The sequence below is a fragment of the Gobio gobio genome (assembly GCF_949357685.1).
Source record: "Gobio gobio genome assembly, chromosome: 11".
NCBI lineage: Eukaryota > Metazoa > Chordata > Actinopteri > Cypriniformes > Gobionidae > Gobio > Gobio gobio.
The window spans coordinates 14,763,153-14,782,877 of record NC_137104.1 but is presented as its reverse complement, the minus strand read 5'-3'; the positions used below and the strand labels follow the sequence as shown (position 1 = coordinate 14,782,877).

The window sequence follows — 19,725 nt, the reverse complement described above, 5'->3', positions numbered from 1 at the left end:
AGTCATTTTTACAAATAACAATTTAGTTATATGAACAAAAGAAAGTCAAGTAAAGCTGACAAAATTTCTTTAAGTAAATACAAACCATTTGAATTTGTTACATTTGAATTTGTTACTGTTATGTATGTGCAGTTTACTTAATAATGTTATGTTAAATGTATAAAAGTTTATTATGTTAGGTGAACACATTTATCGATTTAATTTACCTTATTAAATTACTTGCTCTACAAGTGTAAGTGGAAAACTATTAAATATCAAGAAGCATAATAAAAATAACTTAATTGAGGGCAGGAAGTCCATCCCATAAATGTGTGTATATGAGTGCCCACAGCCTAAACACAGGCACCACTCTTCGGCATAATGGTAACCACAAAATTACAGATACTCCTCTAAATGTCCAACATAACTGAACATTAAACACCAACATAAACTAACAACATCTTTCCCTTTACTGAAAAACATAAAATAACATTTTAATCCCTAAATGTACTCTCCTAATGCAGTCCCTTGCAAAGCATGCTGGGAACTACAGATCCACTGCCCAGTTTGTTCTTTCACTCAGCAATGTTAAGTTGACCCGAACAAACCCTTGTTAAGTAAAGCTGACAATACTCATTTTTAGTAGAAACAACTCAGTAAATTTAAGTTAATTTAGTTACATGAGTTTTTTAAGTAATGTGAACAAGGATGATTTGAGTGCAGCTAACAACAGTGAAAGTTCATTTTTTTGAGTGTATAGTGTTTTGTTACAAAATCATTATACAGCACTGCTGCAAAAATACCAATCTAGGGAGGTCGAGTATTTGCTCTAGGTTTGCTGTTGTCTAGGGAGAAACTATACAAGCCATTGTACAGTACCGTAGAATAATAAGCCTTTTGTAATTGCTGTTAAGGTAAGTGGGTATTTTTCACGAGCCCCTCACATTCCATATGCACAGCAACTTGAGCCAGCACTGTCATTGTGCCAATGTACATGCTGAAAGACACAAATGAATGCCCAACCTCACAAGCTCACAAGATTCATGTGCTGGTGTCATTTAAAGACTGAAGAGCAATACATTGTTAGCATGGCAATCAGGATACCCAGCTAGAATAGAAAAACAACAGGAAACACTAAACGTAGCTGAACTATTCTTTGTCCTGACAGCTTCTTTGTCCATGAGTATTACCCGTGAGCCCTAAGATCAGAGGTGACAGCGAGACAGTGGGGGGCTGAGGGAGCCCACCTCTTTCCCAGATTTTTCCCTGAAACTAGCGTGAGCTCAGGAAGGAAGAATTCCATGAAACTTTTTGCGGTGATTAAGATCTCTTCCTGCTCAATGACAGGTCCCGTAGCCATGTAACGTAAATACAGCCAGGAGCCGAGCCAAGCTGTCACTGATGCAGAAACTCAAACTGAGGGGTATGTCGCACCCTTAATGAGACGGGCAACTTCTGAGAGCCGTCTCTGTAAGGTTATGCCCACAGGCTATGAATTACCAAATCCTGTGAAAACCAGATGAAACGTAGAATGATCATGAAAAGAACAGAATCATAGCCTCTCAACAAAGGGTCATCAACCAGAAACCCTTCCGATTTAAGAACTGACACGCTCTAAACTAAAACTAGTGGGTTATCTTACTTTTTAAGGTTTGAGATTTTTTTTTTGAGCAGTGCCAAAATGTATTTGGACACTTCAGGCACACTAAAGTGTTCATACAATACATTATCCATACAATGACAGTCAACCAGGTCGAATATCTTTCATTATATGGGAAAAAACAATCTTCATACAGTCATTCAGATATACAACAACACAATTTTTGTTTTTGTTTGAACAATCCCTTTATCTAAGGACATGCTGCACTATGTTTGACAACCAGAAAGTGTATTCATTTTGAACTCATTTGTTGTATCATTTAAAACAGTGGTTAAAAAAATATATATTATATATATATATATATATATATATATATATATATATATATATATATATATATATATATATATATATATATATATATATATATATATATATATATATATATATATATATATATTCGGCTTACAATAGGGATGTCAATTTACATGAATTCCCAAAAGCAATTGTTTAAATTAACAAATGATTAATCTGTAACCATCCTCTTAAAGGGTTAGTTCACACAAAAATGAAAATTCTGTCATTAATTACTAGGGGTGCGCGCGATACTGACAAAATAGCTGGATCGGGGATCGGAAAAATGAACAGATCCACAAGCCGATCCAGGTGTTTTTTTCCGTCGCAGCAGAACCTACGTCATTCGTCAGCTTCACGTGTGTCGCTTGCTAGAAGGGAGCGAGCCAGAGAGTCGGCTGTGTGGAGGAGATATTTCACGCTTGCCACGCCAACTAGTTCGTCGCTGTTTCGAGGGTATTACTGCAAAGTCAGGGTCTTTCCTGCATTGACATTTTTTTGACGGCCAAAGCCTAATTTGATGAGTTATTGTGATTTACGAGTGATGTAGAACAGATGCTGCGCTCGTGACTGAGTGACAGAGAGACCGATCTGAGAGCTCCTCCCCCGCGCGCGCTCTCTGGGTCATCAAAATAATCAGTGTTCGCTCTCATATTTCACATATTAATCCAAATCAAAAGCTCGGAAGACCGAAACCATGTTGCACGTGACACATTCGGACAATTTTGTCCTTGAATTATCACTGGGTGTGAATTGCGCTCAAAAAACATTGACTCTTCTCTGACCAGCTGACATAAAGCGTACTTTCAATAAGCGGGAGACAAATTATATCCAGTTATGAAGTGTTTTCTGTGTGTTGACATCTTTCGCGATGTTCTAACAGACGGGATTCGCACACAACGCGTCTGCTAATGTCCGATTCGTGACCTAATGACTCCTTTGAACCGAATCATTTTAACGACTGGCCAGAACAACTGATCCGTCCAACACTGAACTCATGAACTCAGTTTATTAATTTACTCAGAACGCAACTGAAATGAGAACACAAGTGTGCTTACCCAATTTAGCAAGAGTGGGTAGTAAGAATTATTTTTAATTATCAACAGTATTTCATCTTATTTCTGTTGACAATGTGTAGTAAAATAAATAGGCCTAGCCTACAATCATTTAATCTGGAGTGAGGTGAAACCAGAACAAAGTTGTTATTAGCTAGCTGAAAATTTTTAATAAATTGCATATGGCAGAAAATTAGACTATTTGTTAATTTGTAATGCTACTTTTTAATATTGATATGATTATATACCTAAACAATTATCTGTAGTGTAAAAAATGTTTGGTAACTGTCAGATTACTATTGTATGTTTGACCAATAGGCCTACACTGTTTTTTGTTTCCACTGCTACATTTTATTTATTTAAAGAAGTTAGATTACATTCTATTTTAGATTTGAATGCACAATTGTTTTTTAAATAAATAAGAATTCAACACCTTACATACATCTGTTATTTTGTCTTAGTTATGTTTAGTTAGTAAAGTCTGGTGCCTTTAGTCTCTTCAAGGAAGGTATAAGGTGGAAGATATACAGTTTATTATTAATTCAACAATATATCGGATCGGTATCGGGTATCGACAGATACACAAAGCCCAGGCATCGGTATCGGTATCGGGACTGAAAAAGTCGGATCGGTGCACCCTTATTAATTACTCACCCTCATGTCGTCCCAAACCCGTAAGACTTTCGTTCATCTTCAGAACACAAATGCAGATATTTTTGATACTTTTGAAGTCCGAGAGCTCCATAGACAGCTATTTAATTAACACTTTTAAGACCCAGAAAGGTAGTAAAAACTATGTTAAAATAGTCCATGGGACTACAGTGGTTCAACCTTAATTTTATGAAGTAATGAGAATACTTTTTGTGCACAAAAACAAACAAACATAACAACTTTATTTAACAATTTCAGTCAGTATCCAACGCAGTTTGCATTGTAAATACAGCACACGCATGCACACGTGAACAGCATTGGCTGCCGTAACTTGAAAGTGCTGCACGGAAACTGCAAAGGAGACCTAAATGTTTGCTCGCTCATTGTATTTTTGTTTTTACAAAAGGGTAATATTGTTGCTCAAGAGTTTACACAACACAAAGAAGCTTGATTTAAATCGGAAAAATGTAGCAGAAATAAATACAATAGAATAAAGACACAGATGAAATAAAGAGATATCTTTTTTTTCTAACACTAGTATTCAAGTGCATTAATAAACTGAATAAAGTAATCAAATGTGACCCTGGCCCTGTCATAAGTCGCACAGGTATTTGTGACAATAGCCAACCATACATTTATGCCAAAAATCATTAGATATTAAGCTCATGTTCTATGAAGATATTTTGTAAATTTCCCAGTAAAAATATAAAAAATGTATTATTATTTGTAATCTGCATTGCTAAGGACTTAATTTGGGCAACTTTAAAGGCGACTTTCTCAATTAAAATTTTGTTTTGCACCCTCAGATTCCAGATTTTCATAGTTTCAATAGTTGTATCTCAGCCAAATATTTCCCTATATCCTAACAAACCATACATCAATAGAAAGCATATTTATTCAGCTTTCAGATTGTGTATACATCTCAATTTATAAATATTAACCCTTATGACTAGGTTTGGGTACCGTTCACATTTTAACCAGTACCCAACGGTACCGGTTTTTCTCTACTTTTGGGATGTTTACATCAATAACTGTAAAGAACCTGTAAGCAATTTCTAAAAGTGTTATTGACATTATGCCAAAGCTGCCCTGGTCGCTGTCTGCCATTGCCTGTGATGTTTGTTTACTGTAATATTTACTAGTAAATAGTAGGCTAGGTACTTAATTTAATTCATAAAAACAACCATATTATTATTTTTTCTTTTTTAAAAATATATTATCCTAAATAAAAAATAAAAAAAATGGAATAAATAGTAAATAAACGTTTTCCCTTGTGAAACGGTTTTAACACTCGTCATTCTGCGTTGACATTTATATGTGCACCGGAACAGGGGATTGCGGTTTTGAAGTCCATTTGGGCTTATTCTTCCAAACTGTCAGTAGTGGTCAGGAAAACACTATAACGCCTCAAATGGCGCCTTTTTTCACCTGTCGATATTAACCGCTCTGTGGATAAAGGAACTGCCCAAGAACCACTTTCGCCTCCGTCACAGAAAACATACAAGATGACAGCACAATCGAGTAAAATGTTGGTGACATTCATTATCATGTAAACATAATGGGCGATATATTGCATCACAAAAAATTATTAAGTTCATTTGCATATATTGTGCGATATATCGATATATCGATATATTGATTATTGCGACAGGCCTATTTGTGTGTGAAATTAAGTCTCAAAGAACATTTTTTAATTACTTATTTGATCTTATAATCTGTGTAGAATCTGTGGATTCATTTACTCATACAACCTACATGCTAAAGTGAATAAATGTTTGCAGGAATTTTCCACATTAAGCACGAGACCTGTGAGAATTATTAAAATGATCCCTGTTAGAGAACCATGGATTTAAAACCTTTAGGTAAAAATGTCTTGTCTCAATCATACAGCCCTATACCACTTAGTAACTAAAGTGAAATATTCACCGTCACATATTTGCCATGGTATGAATGGTATGTTAGATCTATTAAAGCTACAAAAGATTCTGGATGGAGGTTGCAGTTCACAATACGGCTCTTATCAGTTCTGGCTTCCTTTTTTACACCTCCACTGGTTAAACAAACACATGGAACACAAAGGACTACATGCACTCAAGTAAACACAGAGAACATGCCTTCACACACACATAAGTGTACGCATACTGAACATGAAGTTTGCTTTGTTCAGGCTCTGAAGGGTATTTGGCCATGTAATCCAAAGCAGTTTACACTGAGCACGCACACATTCATCTTTCTTGTCACCTTCTCTACAGGTGGCACCAGGTTTTCCCTTTCTGCTCCTAGTTGATATATTATCCTAACAGGGCTCCCCGTGATGTCATTTCCTCCAACAGAAGTTCTCTTGTGATTACATGTAACTCAGTTTTGATGTTCTTCTAGAAATGTCTACATACAGGGCACATATGATATATTTTCACAGTAAAAATGTCTTTTCTAGGTCATGAGGGGTAGCGGAGGCTTTGCATATGGAATGTAACTATGGCCCAAATGTGTACTTAACTGAACACACAAAAAATCTCTCACTTTCACCACCTTTCCGAGGTTCACAAAAGTGCAGATGGCACAGAGCTTACAAAAGCATGAGGGCTCAATCTAATAAACTAAAGCAGAGAAAGTATTTTTAGCCAATTATCGCTGAAATCTTTTCTGGAAAACAACACCTAGTCCTGCAGAATATAGACACGGCTAGCACAAATATGCAATAACAAGCCTTCTTGTCACAGGAGTTTAAAAGCATTCTGATCAGATCAAAGACTTTGTAATTTCATAAATCCTGCCCTGGCTTTTGCTCAAAATCCAAGACCATAGTCAAACTGAAACATAATAAATTATATCTGGCTTAGTTGCAGTTTTCAGCCTATAAATTAGTGTGTTCAAAAAGTTTCAAGTGTGGGCCTAAAAACTAGAAAGGTAAAAACGTTCAAGTACTTATTACATCATTATTTTATAAATATCATTACGTTTTTGAGTAATGAGCATGTTTCTGAATTATGTTATTTTGGTGCACAAACATTTCTTAGGAATAATGGTAACACTTTATTTTGAAAATCCACTTTAGACATTCTACTAACTATAAGTAACTTTGCAACTACATGTCAACTAACTGCCATTAGAGTATTTGTAGACTGTCTGATTAATATTTACTAAGACATTATTTTGTTGGTCCCCCAACAGACATTCTACTGACTATAAGTAACTTGGCAACTACAATTCTACTAACCCCAACCCTAACACCTAACCATAACCTACCAGTCTACTGAAAGTCAACTAATACTCTAATGACAGTTAGTTGACATGTAGTTGCAAAGTTACTTATAGTTAGTAGAATGTCTAAAGTGGACTATCGAAATAAAGTGTAACCGGAATAATAATTCAATTACTAATAAATTAATAAGAACCATTAATAAATGATTATGACAAACTACTTTGTATGGTTACTAAGTTGTAATCAAGCTTTTTTTCTTCATTATATCATCACATTTTTTTGCTTTATGTCCTTCAAAACACATGTAATGACATGCCATTTTTATTAAACTTCATTTTAATTCAGAAACTAAAAAAATGCTCATCATAGAAGACCTATTTTTAAGTCTTTGTAAGTATGACTAACATTTTAAATGTATTTTTTAAAATTAATATATCCAGACCAAAAAATATTTGACCTTCAATGGCAATATAAAAAAATATTTTAGTTTAATAAAAACAGAGAAAGCTATTATCAACAAGGTCTCAAATATGTCGCATGACTGGACCAGCAAAGACTGATCTTTGGCCTGGGAGGATAACAGCAGTAATTACACAGTTGTGAATGTAAGACTGATATCAGAGAGGATAACTGGAGGAGATCAGTAAGCACATGTGTGTGAGTCACTAAATAAGCTCTGAAAACTCTCTCGCCAACATGAAGCTTTCATTTCCTCTTCATTATCATGATCAGCCCCCCAGAGAGGGCACAGAGAGAGGATCTGACCTCTGCACTCAACCTCCTGTCCTTCACACAATCTTACAACCTCTATAGAAGATAATGGCACTTTCACGTTCAAACATCACACAACACAATTGATGTTGGCTATCCAGTACTTTTTGATTCAGCTCCATTCCCCATGGAACAAATCAAAGAACCGCCTTTTTTTTTGGAAACAATTTCAAAGTGGTCTCCAACTGTGCTTATCACACTGAAACTACCAGACTTGTGCATACAGTCTAGGAAACTTGGCAGTTGCAGGCAAGACAACATATTTTACATTTGTATCTGGTCATTGTTGTTTACAGAGAGAGCACAATCATGTTTGACAAAACTGTAGTTGGGGGAAGGGTTGTGACTAAAGCCTTTGACCATCTATTGTCCAGAATCTGTAAAGCTCTGAAAGAGGTCCTATTACCCAAATGTCCACTGAATGGCCGATTAGCATGTCTTCTAACACTGACCTTTCAGCCTCATTACCATCAGCCATCATAGTGATCCCTGCTAACTAGCGAACTTTAGACCACATTTTCAAAAGACGTTAAAGCAACTCCCATCACAACACAAAATCAACTTCAAGAATGGAGCACCCATCAATCCAGTCACAATCTACAGGCTTGTCTAACCAAGTGCACGGGGAGGGTTTTGAGAGTATAGCTGTAATGGATGAGAAAATCACATGGTTTTGAACCTAAACATTTAAAGTATGGGTAGCTATGTCACCATTACCTAGGCGAATCCTGATTTTTAATGAGGAAATGAAAAATCAGAAGCTGTTAGCTGTGAACCTATAACACTATATCAATGCTGTACTATAATAGATTACAGCAGCAACTATAGTGTACTGTATAACAGTACTGAGATGTTTCACTGCTTTTATCATACCGCCATTTTCAAAAGTCAAAGGACTGTTTGAAAAAGGGACTGAGGCCACATTTACATTATGGTTCAAGTGGCCCAATTTCGCACGGATCGGATATGAGCCACAAACGTTTAAGCAGGAAAAAAGGACATGGATTCCGATATTCTCAGATCGGTTTCATGCCTCATTCATATGTGATAATAAAGCTGATATGAATCGGATATGTGCATTTCCATCTACCATTTAATCGAACAGATTGGACACCAACTCACATGACTCTTTTCAATGGTCAGGCTGCAACAAGGGCTCTTGTCTTTTTTTCTCCGCCTTGAGAGACAATGTTTTGGTGACCTTTAATGACCACTTTCAAGGCCCAGAAAGGTAGTAAAGACATCGTTAAAATCTCCCATGTGACTACAGCGGTGCAACCTTACTTTTATGAAGTGACAAGAATACTTTTTGTGTGCAAAAACAAACAAAAATCACAACTTTATTCAACAATCTCTTCTTGTCTCTGCGAGTCTCCAACGCTGTTGACGTGTAAACAGTGCAGCACTTCCGAGTTCTACTGCAGAATGGCGGCTCACCATTGGTTAGCTCTTGCGTCAGCATCACACGCATGCGTTGTGGTGCTCACATGAACAGCGTCGGCCAATGGTAAGCCGGCGTTTTGACGTAGCGCTTCGAAAGCGCAGTACTGGTTACACTACGTCAACAGCGTAGGAGACTGGCACAGTCGAGAAGAGACTGTTGAATAAAGTTGTTATTTTGGAGGTTTTTTGCACACAAAAAGTATTCTCGATGCTTCATGAAATTAAGGTTGAACCACTGTAATCACATGGACTATTTTAACGATGTCTTTCCTACCTTTCTGAGTCTTGAAAGTGGTAATTAAATAGCTGTCTATGGAGGGGTCAGAAAGCTCTCGGATTTCATCAAAATATCTTAATTTGTGTTCCGAAGATGAACAACGGTCTTGCGGTGAGCAATTAAATAACAGAATTTTTATTTTTGGGTGAACTATACCTTTAATTAACATAATATGATGCATCATTTGAGAAATTAACTAGCTAGACACAACTGTTCCCAAAACCATAGTAACTTTAACGCACTTCTCGTCTTCAAACCACAATGTAGCTGTCATTAATGGCTGCAGTTCCAACCACACAACTTTGCAAATATGTTTGCCCACAGAGAATCTCGTTGCTAATGACAAAAATTGCAATCATAGTTGGCTAACAATGCTTTTGGGAAAGGCACCCCAGGGCGTGTTTCTCTCACCAGTGAGTGGAAAGCAAGAAAATGTAAATAAAATCCGGAGGACACCGGAGTGATTTAAGCTGAGGATGGGTAATCTTTGTCACTTCACTCATATGCTGTTCCAAACAGGCTTTCAGTCTGAGTGGGGACACACAAAACTTGAAGAAGTATACAAACTGAGGTGTGATTCATATGGAAACAAGCAAATTTCAGAAAAAAGTAAGCATGAAGATCATTAATACATGACAACCTTTCTTGTGTTATGACAGAAAATGTCATAGCCTGCATTGATTACAGTAAAATTTTATTTTACTGTAGGCCTACTAAATCGATGTTAAATTTAGTAAAATACTAACAGTTTTAAATAATTGGAGAATCTTGCACACCATGTTCTCAAATAACCTGAAACAAAGTTTCACTCCTATTCATTCATCAGAATATGACCCTGCCAAATATAAAACAACAAACTTCCCTTTTAACACGGTAACCACAGTTCAAGGAAAAATACCATAATTAGGACTAAAAATTATTTTCTGATTAAACTGAAGCAACTTAATATTTGCCACCGTTGCCTAAAAAAAATAAAAACATTTATCAAAATGACAGCTTAAATTACATAAATATAGCTTCCTAACCTGTTTAAACTTTAAACGGCCCAGCATATTAGTTTATTTTACTTTAACTGTAGCAAATATGTCATTTTGGTTCAACTCTGGTTAACTTACCATGGAGTTAATTGAGAGTTCAGACAGTGTTCTGGTTACCCTTTACACATAACACCGAGAAGTAGTGGTGGGGATTGAAACATTGGTTCATTCAAGTGGTTGGTGTGGGTTTTGGGTGATCAATAACCCCTCCGACAAGTTTATTTGATGCGGACTCACCTGAGACACGAGAGGGATGAGCGTTTGTTCCACCGAGCGAGTTTGGATTTCCAGCCCGCAATCAAAGTTCCCACCGCCGCCGCACGGAGACGAAGCCATTCCCGCCGATCCGACCCCCACGAGTGCTCACGAAAACACTGAGTTTTGGAGTCTCCCAATGCTGCAGGCGTTTGTTTGGGTTAGTTTAAAAGCAGCGATCCCTCCGTGTGTTATGCACTGTAATCCACGCGCACCCGCTTCTGAGTGACGGACTGCTCATGTAGGCTACATGCAATATAGCAAACTACAACGACAGTCAGGACTGACTGCTGCAGGCAACCACTGGCGAGTCAGTATCCGAGAGCGAACACAGGCTGAGAGAGGGAGCGTGCGCGCGCGGTCAGAAGCAGACTGTGCGCAAGCAGCAGCACAATATGTCCACAATATGAGTGACAGTGTGTTTTTATCTCACCCAACTTTTCATTTCACTTTCTGTTCATTATTGGTTTTGCCTTTTTCACTTTTACCTTCGCTTCACATTTCATCTTCCTCTTTTACTTATGTATGTTATTAGGCATTCATTTAGCAGTTTTTAGTATATGTATCTATAAAGTTATTATTTGTATCTATAGTGTATAGGCTACTCGAAAGTGGACAAAATTATTTTTTAGTACAGTGTTACCAAACCTTTGTCTTACATAACAGTACGCCCAACCAGTAAGGATTTAACTCAAATAATATTAAAATGACAAAATTATATTACAATTATTACAATGAACAAATCTTAAACAATGTTTTGTTCCTAAAAAGTAACTAAATGTTGGCCTGTTAACCACAAATAATAATGGTTGTACCTTAATGTTTTGACAACCACTGATTAATTTTCATTATTGTTAACTATATATTTTATTATACTATACTATATTCAAATATAATCTAAAAATAAATATGAAAAAAAAAAAATATATATATATATATATATATATATATATATATATATATATATATATATATATATATATATATATATATATATATATATATATATATATATATATATATATATATATATATATATATATATATATATTATATTATTATTTTATTTTTTTTCTCCAAAAACTGAAATAGACTATTCTGATGACAAACAACTTGCATGGGCATTTCAAAAAAAAAATGTGTCTAGCAAAATGTAATAATATTCACACAACCTGACAACATTTGCAAATGTTTTGTTAAGCACTACGTTCATTGCACACAAAAGCTGCAAAAGCTTTGGAAATGCAAATCGACAGTTATTTGTTGTACCAATACAGCACATTAAACTAAAATCACTGAGAGCTGTTTATTTTGAGGGGTGGATTGAAGGGTTTCACTGCCTTGCAAAAGAAACATGGTGTACATGCTGCAACTGTTGCGATTTGAATTGTTATTATTCCCATAACTATAATGTATTTCCACACATCTCACACCAGCTCATGCCCGTGCATTTCTGTGGTGCTGCTGAAGTAACAATAGTCCATTTATTAAATGCTAATTGAAGTTACTAATCTCTTCACAAATGCGCACCGTGTCCCAAATGTCTCAGCCTGAGATTTTCTCAGTCTCTTTAGAATAAAATGCTGCGATTCAGTGTTTCTCAATTGTTTGCGATGGGCTGTGAAACTCTTCCGCCAGCATATTTCTAAAAGGTTGGGATGGACATCATGTTTTAAGCAGGGCAGTCTATTCACTGTGAAAGCCTCAGATGGTATAGTGATTCCCCCTGAGATTTCATCAATTGAACCAGCACTGACCTACTTCTCAGGAGATTTACTGTAAAGTTAGTAGTTACCTCAGGTATTTGATAGGTTATTAAAAGGAATAGTTCACCCAGAAAGGGGAATTCACTTTCTTTCTTCTGTGGAACACAATAGAAGACATTTTGAAGAATTTTTTGACTGTCCATACAATGGAAGTCAGTGTGGTCCAGTGTTGTTTTGGACCCGATCGATTTTCACTGTGTGGGAAAAAAAAAACACTTTTCACTAGGCTATATCTTCTGTTGAACTCCATCTTTAAATAATGCATGCCTCAAACCATGAGTGTTCCTGAAATGTGTGAATTGAGCTGTTTGTGTCATCTTCTTGCATAAGTAACCAGCTTTGTTTAATTTGTAAGGCAGTAATTCAAGCTTCCAGGGATGTGTGTTTCCTCTGAGTCATGAGTATCAGGTGACATGAGAACACTTCCTCAAACCAGTGCAGCTAGAGCAGTGGCCAAATAAACTCTACTGAACCACACAGGGACTGTGAGCCTCAAATGTGGTTTGTCCTTATCCAGCACAAATACAGAGAGGTCCACCACTTTGCAACCTGCTGGCTTGAAAGCTGACAACAATGTCAAGTGTCTTAAATGTGATCTGATCATGTTTTCTTCAGAATTGCATATTACTGCAATGCACTGTATGGTATCTGATAAATGACTGACATTGTGTTACAGTGTGAAAATGGATGCATTATTCAGGCAATTTGTTTTCTCTCTCCCTCAGAATTTAGTTGGGTTATTTGAGGGGTTATGTTTCTCTGAAGGGTTATGTTTCTCTTTAAATGTGTACAATGAAATATTTTTAGGGTAAAAATGTTGAAGTCCATTATTAAGCAAAAAAGAGACAACTATACGCAAGCTAAACAAAAAGCTGATTCCCCCAAAATTGTAAACAATGCAGCTCTATGGCCAACCAAAGGCTGATCGACGGAGTCCTTGAGAAACCTGTCTGAAAACAGTCACTATTTTTGTGATTTTGTTTGGCGACAGAAATTAAACCCAATATTTCTATGTGAAACGGATTAACAAAAAAGAAAAGAAAAATATATCAATCGGTTGTTGATTGCAAGAAAGGGAATAGGTTGAAGCGGACTAAATGATTGGAGGATCCTGTACATCAGAGAGAAGTCTAATGTTTCACTGGAAGATTGAGTTTTCGAATTTTGACAAAAAATAACGAGGACAAAACAAATAAGGAAATGAAACATATTCATGGATGAATCGATCTCAAAAAGATCAATAAAAAACATTTAGAAAATAGACTGAATTTCCATTTCAAAATCTTTCCCCTCAGCAGAGAGCACACATTTGCCCATGGCTGCCGCTGCCCCTATTGTACTTGAGCTTGCATCTTTAGTAGAACAGACTGCTTTTTTCTGCCCTTCCTTCACTCTTCTTAGAAATGCTGACAGCATTTTTTCCCTCCTGAGTTCCCTGTGTTGCTCAGTGCCACAAGACGAGGCAATGTACAGAATGTAGACATCATAAATGAAGGGACTTAGGACAGAGAAAGGAAAGTGCAAAGTGAGCACATTCATCACCCTGGAAACATGGATTTGCATTCTAGCAGAGTATCAGATCCAAAGTGAATCTCTAAGCCTTTCTTTACGCCTTAGTCAAACTGATTACAATACCTATCATTTGTGGGTCATTGCTGGCAGACAAGCTGATATTCAAAAACTTAAGTGAATGTAAATTGCCTACTGCAGTAAAGAAAATCCACCCCGGTGAATGGTGGAGCGAAGTGTTTTGACTAATGTTAGTTAATACAAATCTTCTCAGTCTGGAAGATGACTGGCCTCAGCAGTGTCAGCTTAAAGCCTTCTTGAGTTTATTTAACCATTAGGCGTCAGAAAGAAGCTTGCTGTTAGTAAGCTCTTTTTTGTTTCAGATTTCTAACAGGACATAATACGGGACGGACCATACCAATAACCAATAAGCGGGAATCAGGGGGCCCATTTTATTTGCCCATATATTTGGTTAACACTCCAGTGCATGTTCATGGAGTATCTCTGGAGATCGTCAAAGGTTTCTATTTACAAAGTGTTTTTTGCTTGTCTGGCTATCACCAGACCAAGCTCACTTTAAGATTGAACATTAGTCTGGGGAGTCTGCTATGTATTTTCTACTGAACAAGAGGCGTGATAAACGAGCATAAATTAAATGACTCTGTATGCAGTTGGATAGTCCTTCAACCAATCAGACCACAAGAGGTGTGATCAACGGGCAACGACCCATCGCTTCTCTATCCGTCCGCGTGTTAAACCCACCAATAGCATGCCAGGTGGATAAGCCAGTCTGTGATTGGTTCCCGCAAAAGTGTAACAGAAGCAGTAGAAATGAATGTACAGGTTTCCAGACTGAGTTGCAGGGCGAAATCAAACCGTCGGCAGATCAGGCTGGGTTTACACAGTCTAGGTTTTTGCAGCATTGCTCAACATAGCCAATCACATACAATCTGCTGTTTCCTTGAACGCAGTGGCCAATCTGAGGTGTTTTAGTTAGTCAGAATTCACTCACCGCTCAAAACGCTGGAGTCTTTGTTCAGTGCTGAGTTCTGCACACTAGTGAATCCTCTCATTATAATAAACAAACCGTTGACACAATGTAAGTAAGAGATTCATTGTGTTATAACTCGGGATGCATCAATACCATTTTTTAAGGACAGAGTACGAGTCTGATTTTTTTTTCTGGTACTCGCTGATACCAATACCTGTACATTTATTAATATCTTTTTTTTTTCCTCTTTTTTTGGGAGGGTGATGTGGCAGATTTCCAAACACAACACAGTGAGAATGTAGGACAGCTTCTTTATTATTACTCGAATGAAAAAAGTATTATTTGTACGTGCTTATCACAAACTTAAAGCACAAATTTCAGTGTCCAATAACCTTCAACGGGGATAGTTACCATTATAATAATTTTTTAAAAAGCATGCAGTTCGCAATATGTGGGTTGTGGTCATTCATTTTGAAGTACTTCCACACCCCTGAGGCTGACATTGTGTCTGCTGCTGCCACCGGTGTCTCTGTGCACGGAAAATTCTGTCAGTTACGGCACGTGAGCTTGGTATCCCTAATTATAACACAACTGTGTGATAGATCGCCAGTTCCGGTCCTAGATTTCTGGGGGCCCTAGGCAAAACTTTGTCTGGGGGCCCCTGTCAGTGCGTTCATAAAAACCTCGAAATGACCCCTAACCCCTTAAAGGTGGGGTACGCTTTCTGGTAACCGATGTTGATATTTCAAATCACCAAAACAAACACGCCCCTATTTTGATAGCTCCGCCCCACACATCTCTTTCTGTCGTCGCTCGGCTAATGTCCGTCCTGTGTCATGTCTTTTGAATAATGACATGCACTGAGTGCTCTCTTCTCCCCATCATTAGTAGACACGCCCCTTAGTGCTGATTGGCTACAAGTTTGTTTTGGTCCACGGCCCGACACTTATATAAACATTTTTGAAATAACACTTACTCCACCTTTAATCTGTTCTTTCAGAGCAGTTTCACTGTCAACCAACAACAGTGAGTTGAAACATTCAGTAAATAAAAAATAAAAGCAATAGGACAAATACAACAGAAAAAAAGATATGAATGAAATGAACAATTTAGCCTACTGCTTATAATAGCCTACTATGCAGTCTTCACCGTATTAATTAAAATATACTTTAATTCTTATTAACGTTACTAATATTATTCAGTGAAAAACAGCGGATGATTCTCTTGTTTTCTTTCGTCATTTTGATGAACAAAAGAGGGGTTTATTAGGCTGCTGTCTCTTTAAAAGCGAATGCACAGACCTAATACCCTGACAAGCATTCGTTTACTATCCCAGCTCACAGAATAATCCTCCTGTTCACTTAAACCATAACTGAATGCATTTACGGACATTTTGACATATTTTTGAGTGTATTTGTCTGTTTAGGCACCCACCAGAAGCCCAAAGTAGCCTGTAGTAGGCTACTTGTCCGTGTTTTTCTCCATCTCGGATTGCATAGAGTTTGCAATGAACTGAAGTGAGTGTGAGTGAGTGTGTGAGTGTGTGAGTGTGTGTGTGTGTGTGTGTGTGTGTATGTGTGTGCGTGTGTGTGTGTGTGTGTGTGTGTGTGTGTGTGTGTGTGTGTGTGTGTGTGTGTGTGTGTGTGTGTGTGTGTGTGTGTGTGTGTGTGTGTGTGTGTGTGTGTGTGTGTGTGTGTGTGTGTGTGTGTGTGTGTGTGTGTGTGTGTGTGTGCGCAAAAATGCAGGAGGGAGTGTGTATTTCCCAACGCTATTTCCATATGTGTATGGAGTTTGACCTCACATATTTGCTCACCCTTCCATGTGGACCATAAAGGTAATTACACTACTGTCTGTGAAGCCGGAGAAATCATGTGGTTTTGTTACAAAGCAAGAAAACATGTAAGAAATTGAGGGACAGGTAATTGATACATATGCTTGTGACAGATTAAGATGGTGGATGATCATTGTCAAGTCCAGAATGTTCTGGAACACAACAAATGTTTCTAGCATTCCATTGTAAAAATGCTTCAAACCAGGTTGCGCAAGCTTGTACCTATGTAAAGTATTTCAATCACGGCCAGAAGAAAAAAAGATGAACTGAAGATAACCTTTTGACACCCAGAGGTTAAATTGATGTCAGCCATATTTCACACTCATATTCACACTATGTCATCATATTTAAAGGGCTAGTTCAGCCAAAAATGTTCCAGTGTATGACGTAGGACTCTCCGGTGAGAATATGCTAATTCTCGCGAGAACCGAGTTTTGTTTTGCTCTATCCTCAGCGCTTCCGCATTCGTCACTGGAACTTACGGTACGCCTGCATCCTACTTCATACACTGAAACGCGGGTGTGACAGTTAGCGGAAGTTAGATATTACAGTTTGTGAAGTTTTAAATATGGATATTAAACGCATGGCTTTGCTTCAGAAGGACTTTATTAACCCCCCGGAGCCACGTGGAACACTTTTATGATGGATAGAAGCTCTTTAATGGACTTCAAAACAGAAACAGCCATTCACTGCCATTATAACGCTTGGAAGAGCCAGGACATTTTTTAATAAAACTCTGATTGTATTAGTCTGAACGAAGAATATCATATACCCCTGGCTTGAGGGTGAGTAAATCATGGGCTAATTTTCATTTTTGGGTGAATTAACCCTTTAACAAGATCAACCAAAATACTTATATATTAAAATGCATTACATTAATTAACTAATTTTATAATAATTAATTTTAGATATACCGATAATATAATAATAAATATATTAAAATAAATAGTGTTTGTATTGTATAAATAACTACTTTCAAAATTCTTTTTAAGGATTTTTTAAAAATTTATTTTCTTAGATCTGCATCTTTATTAAGGCCTTTATCCTTCCTAGAAGATCTTTAAAGGTCCTTTATCTGTTGCCAATTTCCCTCTTCAGTTTTAATCAATTATAAATCGTCACATTTTCAAAGGGATTATACGATTGTACTTCATAATCCTTATTGCGTGAAACATATTCTGTGCGAGCTCCTCATTTCAGAAGCCAAGAAATCTTCATGACATGAAGCAGAGAGTGGTTTTCACTTAAGGTGTTTGATAATAAAGAGTCAGAGCACTAATAGCTATTTCAGAGCTCCGGCTCAGCCCTCGCCTGGCCTGTTGTCATTAATCATCTCGTCTCAAAGGTTCAGAATCAACCATAGCTTATTGTTCATGATCTTGTCAAGCAGTCAGCGGGAAACCATTTCTGACAAAACTGTCACAGAGCCTTTGCAATTGATGCCTGGCAGCCCTTCTTGGATCGCCCGTGTCTGACAGCCGAGCTGAGCTCAGACAGGAAGTGAGACGCTTGGTGATGGTGCTTTACATCTGGTCAATAAATGAATGAGGTGCAACCAAACTAGTTATTATAGACATCTAAGGCAGTTTATATGGTTCAGCATAAAACAGGGATCCTTATAGATCCTTGTAAGGTAAAGTAATGTTTCTTTGTAAAATAGAATGTGACAGGTTTATTGCACAACTATCTTTATAACCAGAGGGCTCAGTGATAATCTCCTTTCCCTTTAAAGTATTTAAAGCACGTCTGCACCAAAGAGAATTTCAAGACAGACATACAAGGTTTCAAATCACAACAGGCGTTTTAAATAAAGATTTATTCTCTGGTGTGCTTTGTAGTGGCATTTATTTTATTGTTTATGGAGACATTTCTATACTGCAGCTGGTAGGGTCATTGGTATTATATAACAGAAATGGAAGCTAACACATTGAAAACAAATGCATCACATCAAATGCTGCCAAACTATGTTATAACCTATTTAAGTTTTTTGCAGTGGCATTTATTTATTATAATTGTGTAGATTGATTTAAGAATCACTGGTCAGTGCTCAGTTAATTACATATCTAGCTCCATCTGCTGGTGATGCAGTAGTATGACTATGTCTTTAAATGTCTGCGCACCACGCATCACTACCTGATCACTACACATCACACACACATCATAATGGAAGCGAATTGGGTGAAGTCATTAAAATATGCATGCAAATATGTATTTACACAACAAACTTTTAAGTGTAACGTTTACTTAAGTAATGCAGTGCCCAGTTCTTAACCTCTGATCCATTAGATCAAGGCCGTAACCATGTCTTGAACATTGGGAGGACCAAAGTTGTTTTTTTTTTTTTTTTTTGAAAGAGGAGGAGGGGTGGTCTTTTTATTTAAAGAAATTAAATAATTAAAAGGGATTTAAAGGGAATAAAGAAATAACCATGGTCAAATAAGTTCCTGGACTAGTTATAGCCTAATTTATTTAAACTCTTTGCAAATTAGATTAGATTAGATTAGATTCAACTTTATTGTCATTACACAAGTACAAGTACAAGGCAACGAAATGCAGTTTAGGTCTAACCAGAAGTGCAATAGCAGCAAGTGCAGGATATACAATGGATGCGTAAGTGCAGGACATGGATATGTACTGAATATGTATAAATATGTATAAATAGAGAGACGTTATTACTATAAACAGAACTGAATTTACAGGTGAATATGTACAGTGAATAAATATACAGATGGCTATTACTATAAACAGAATTTACAGGTGAATATGTACTATGAATACAATATACAGATGGCTATTACTACAAACAGAATTTTACAGATAGAGGTATACAATAATATGCTAGGCTAATATGAGGAATAGCAGTGGATTAGGGTAGTGCAATAAATTATGGACAGAGCTATCCGGAAAAAAAAGTGTAAAGTGCAGTGGAAAGTGGTTGCATATTACATTTAGAAGTACAGTGCAAAATGCAAATGTAAACATTGGTACTATAAATACAGTC

At 36.9% G+C, this 19,725-nt stretch overlaps 1 protein-coding gene across 4 annotated transcripts in view; it reads right to left on the bottom strand.

Moving 5' to 3' along the window:
* ctnnal1 (catenin (cadherin-associated protein), alpha-like 1) overlaps nt 1-11,028 on the bottom strand; it is a 97,450-nt gene extending 86,422 nt beyond the window's left edge. For all 4 annotated transcript variants that reach the window (XR_013817540.1, XR_013817541.1, XM_079829997.1 and 1 more), the window contains exon 1: nt 10,610-11,028. Coding sequence is in view for 2 of the 4 variants with exons in the window: in XM_079829997.1 (XP_079686123.1) it covers nt 10,610-10,708 (99 nt within the window). In the remaining 2 variants the exon portion in view is untranslated. The remainder of the gene's footprint in view (nt 1-10,609) is intronic.
* Nucleotides 11,029-19,725: the final 8,697 nt, after the last annotated feature.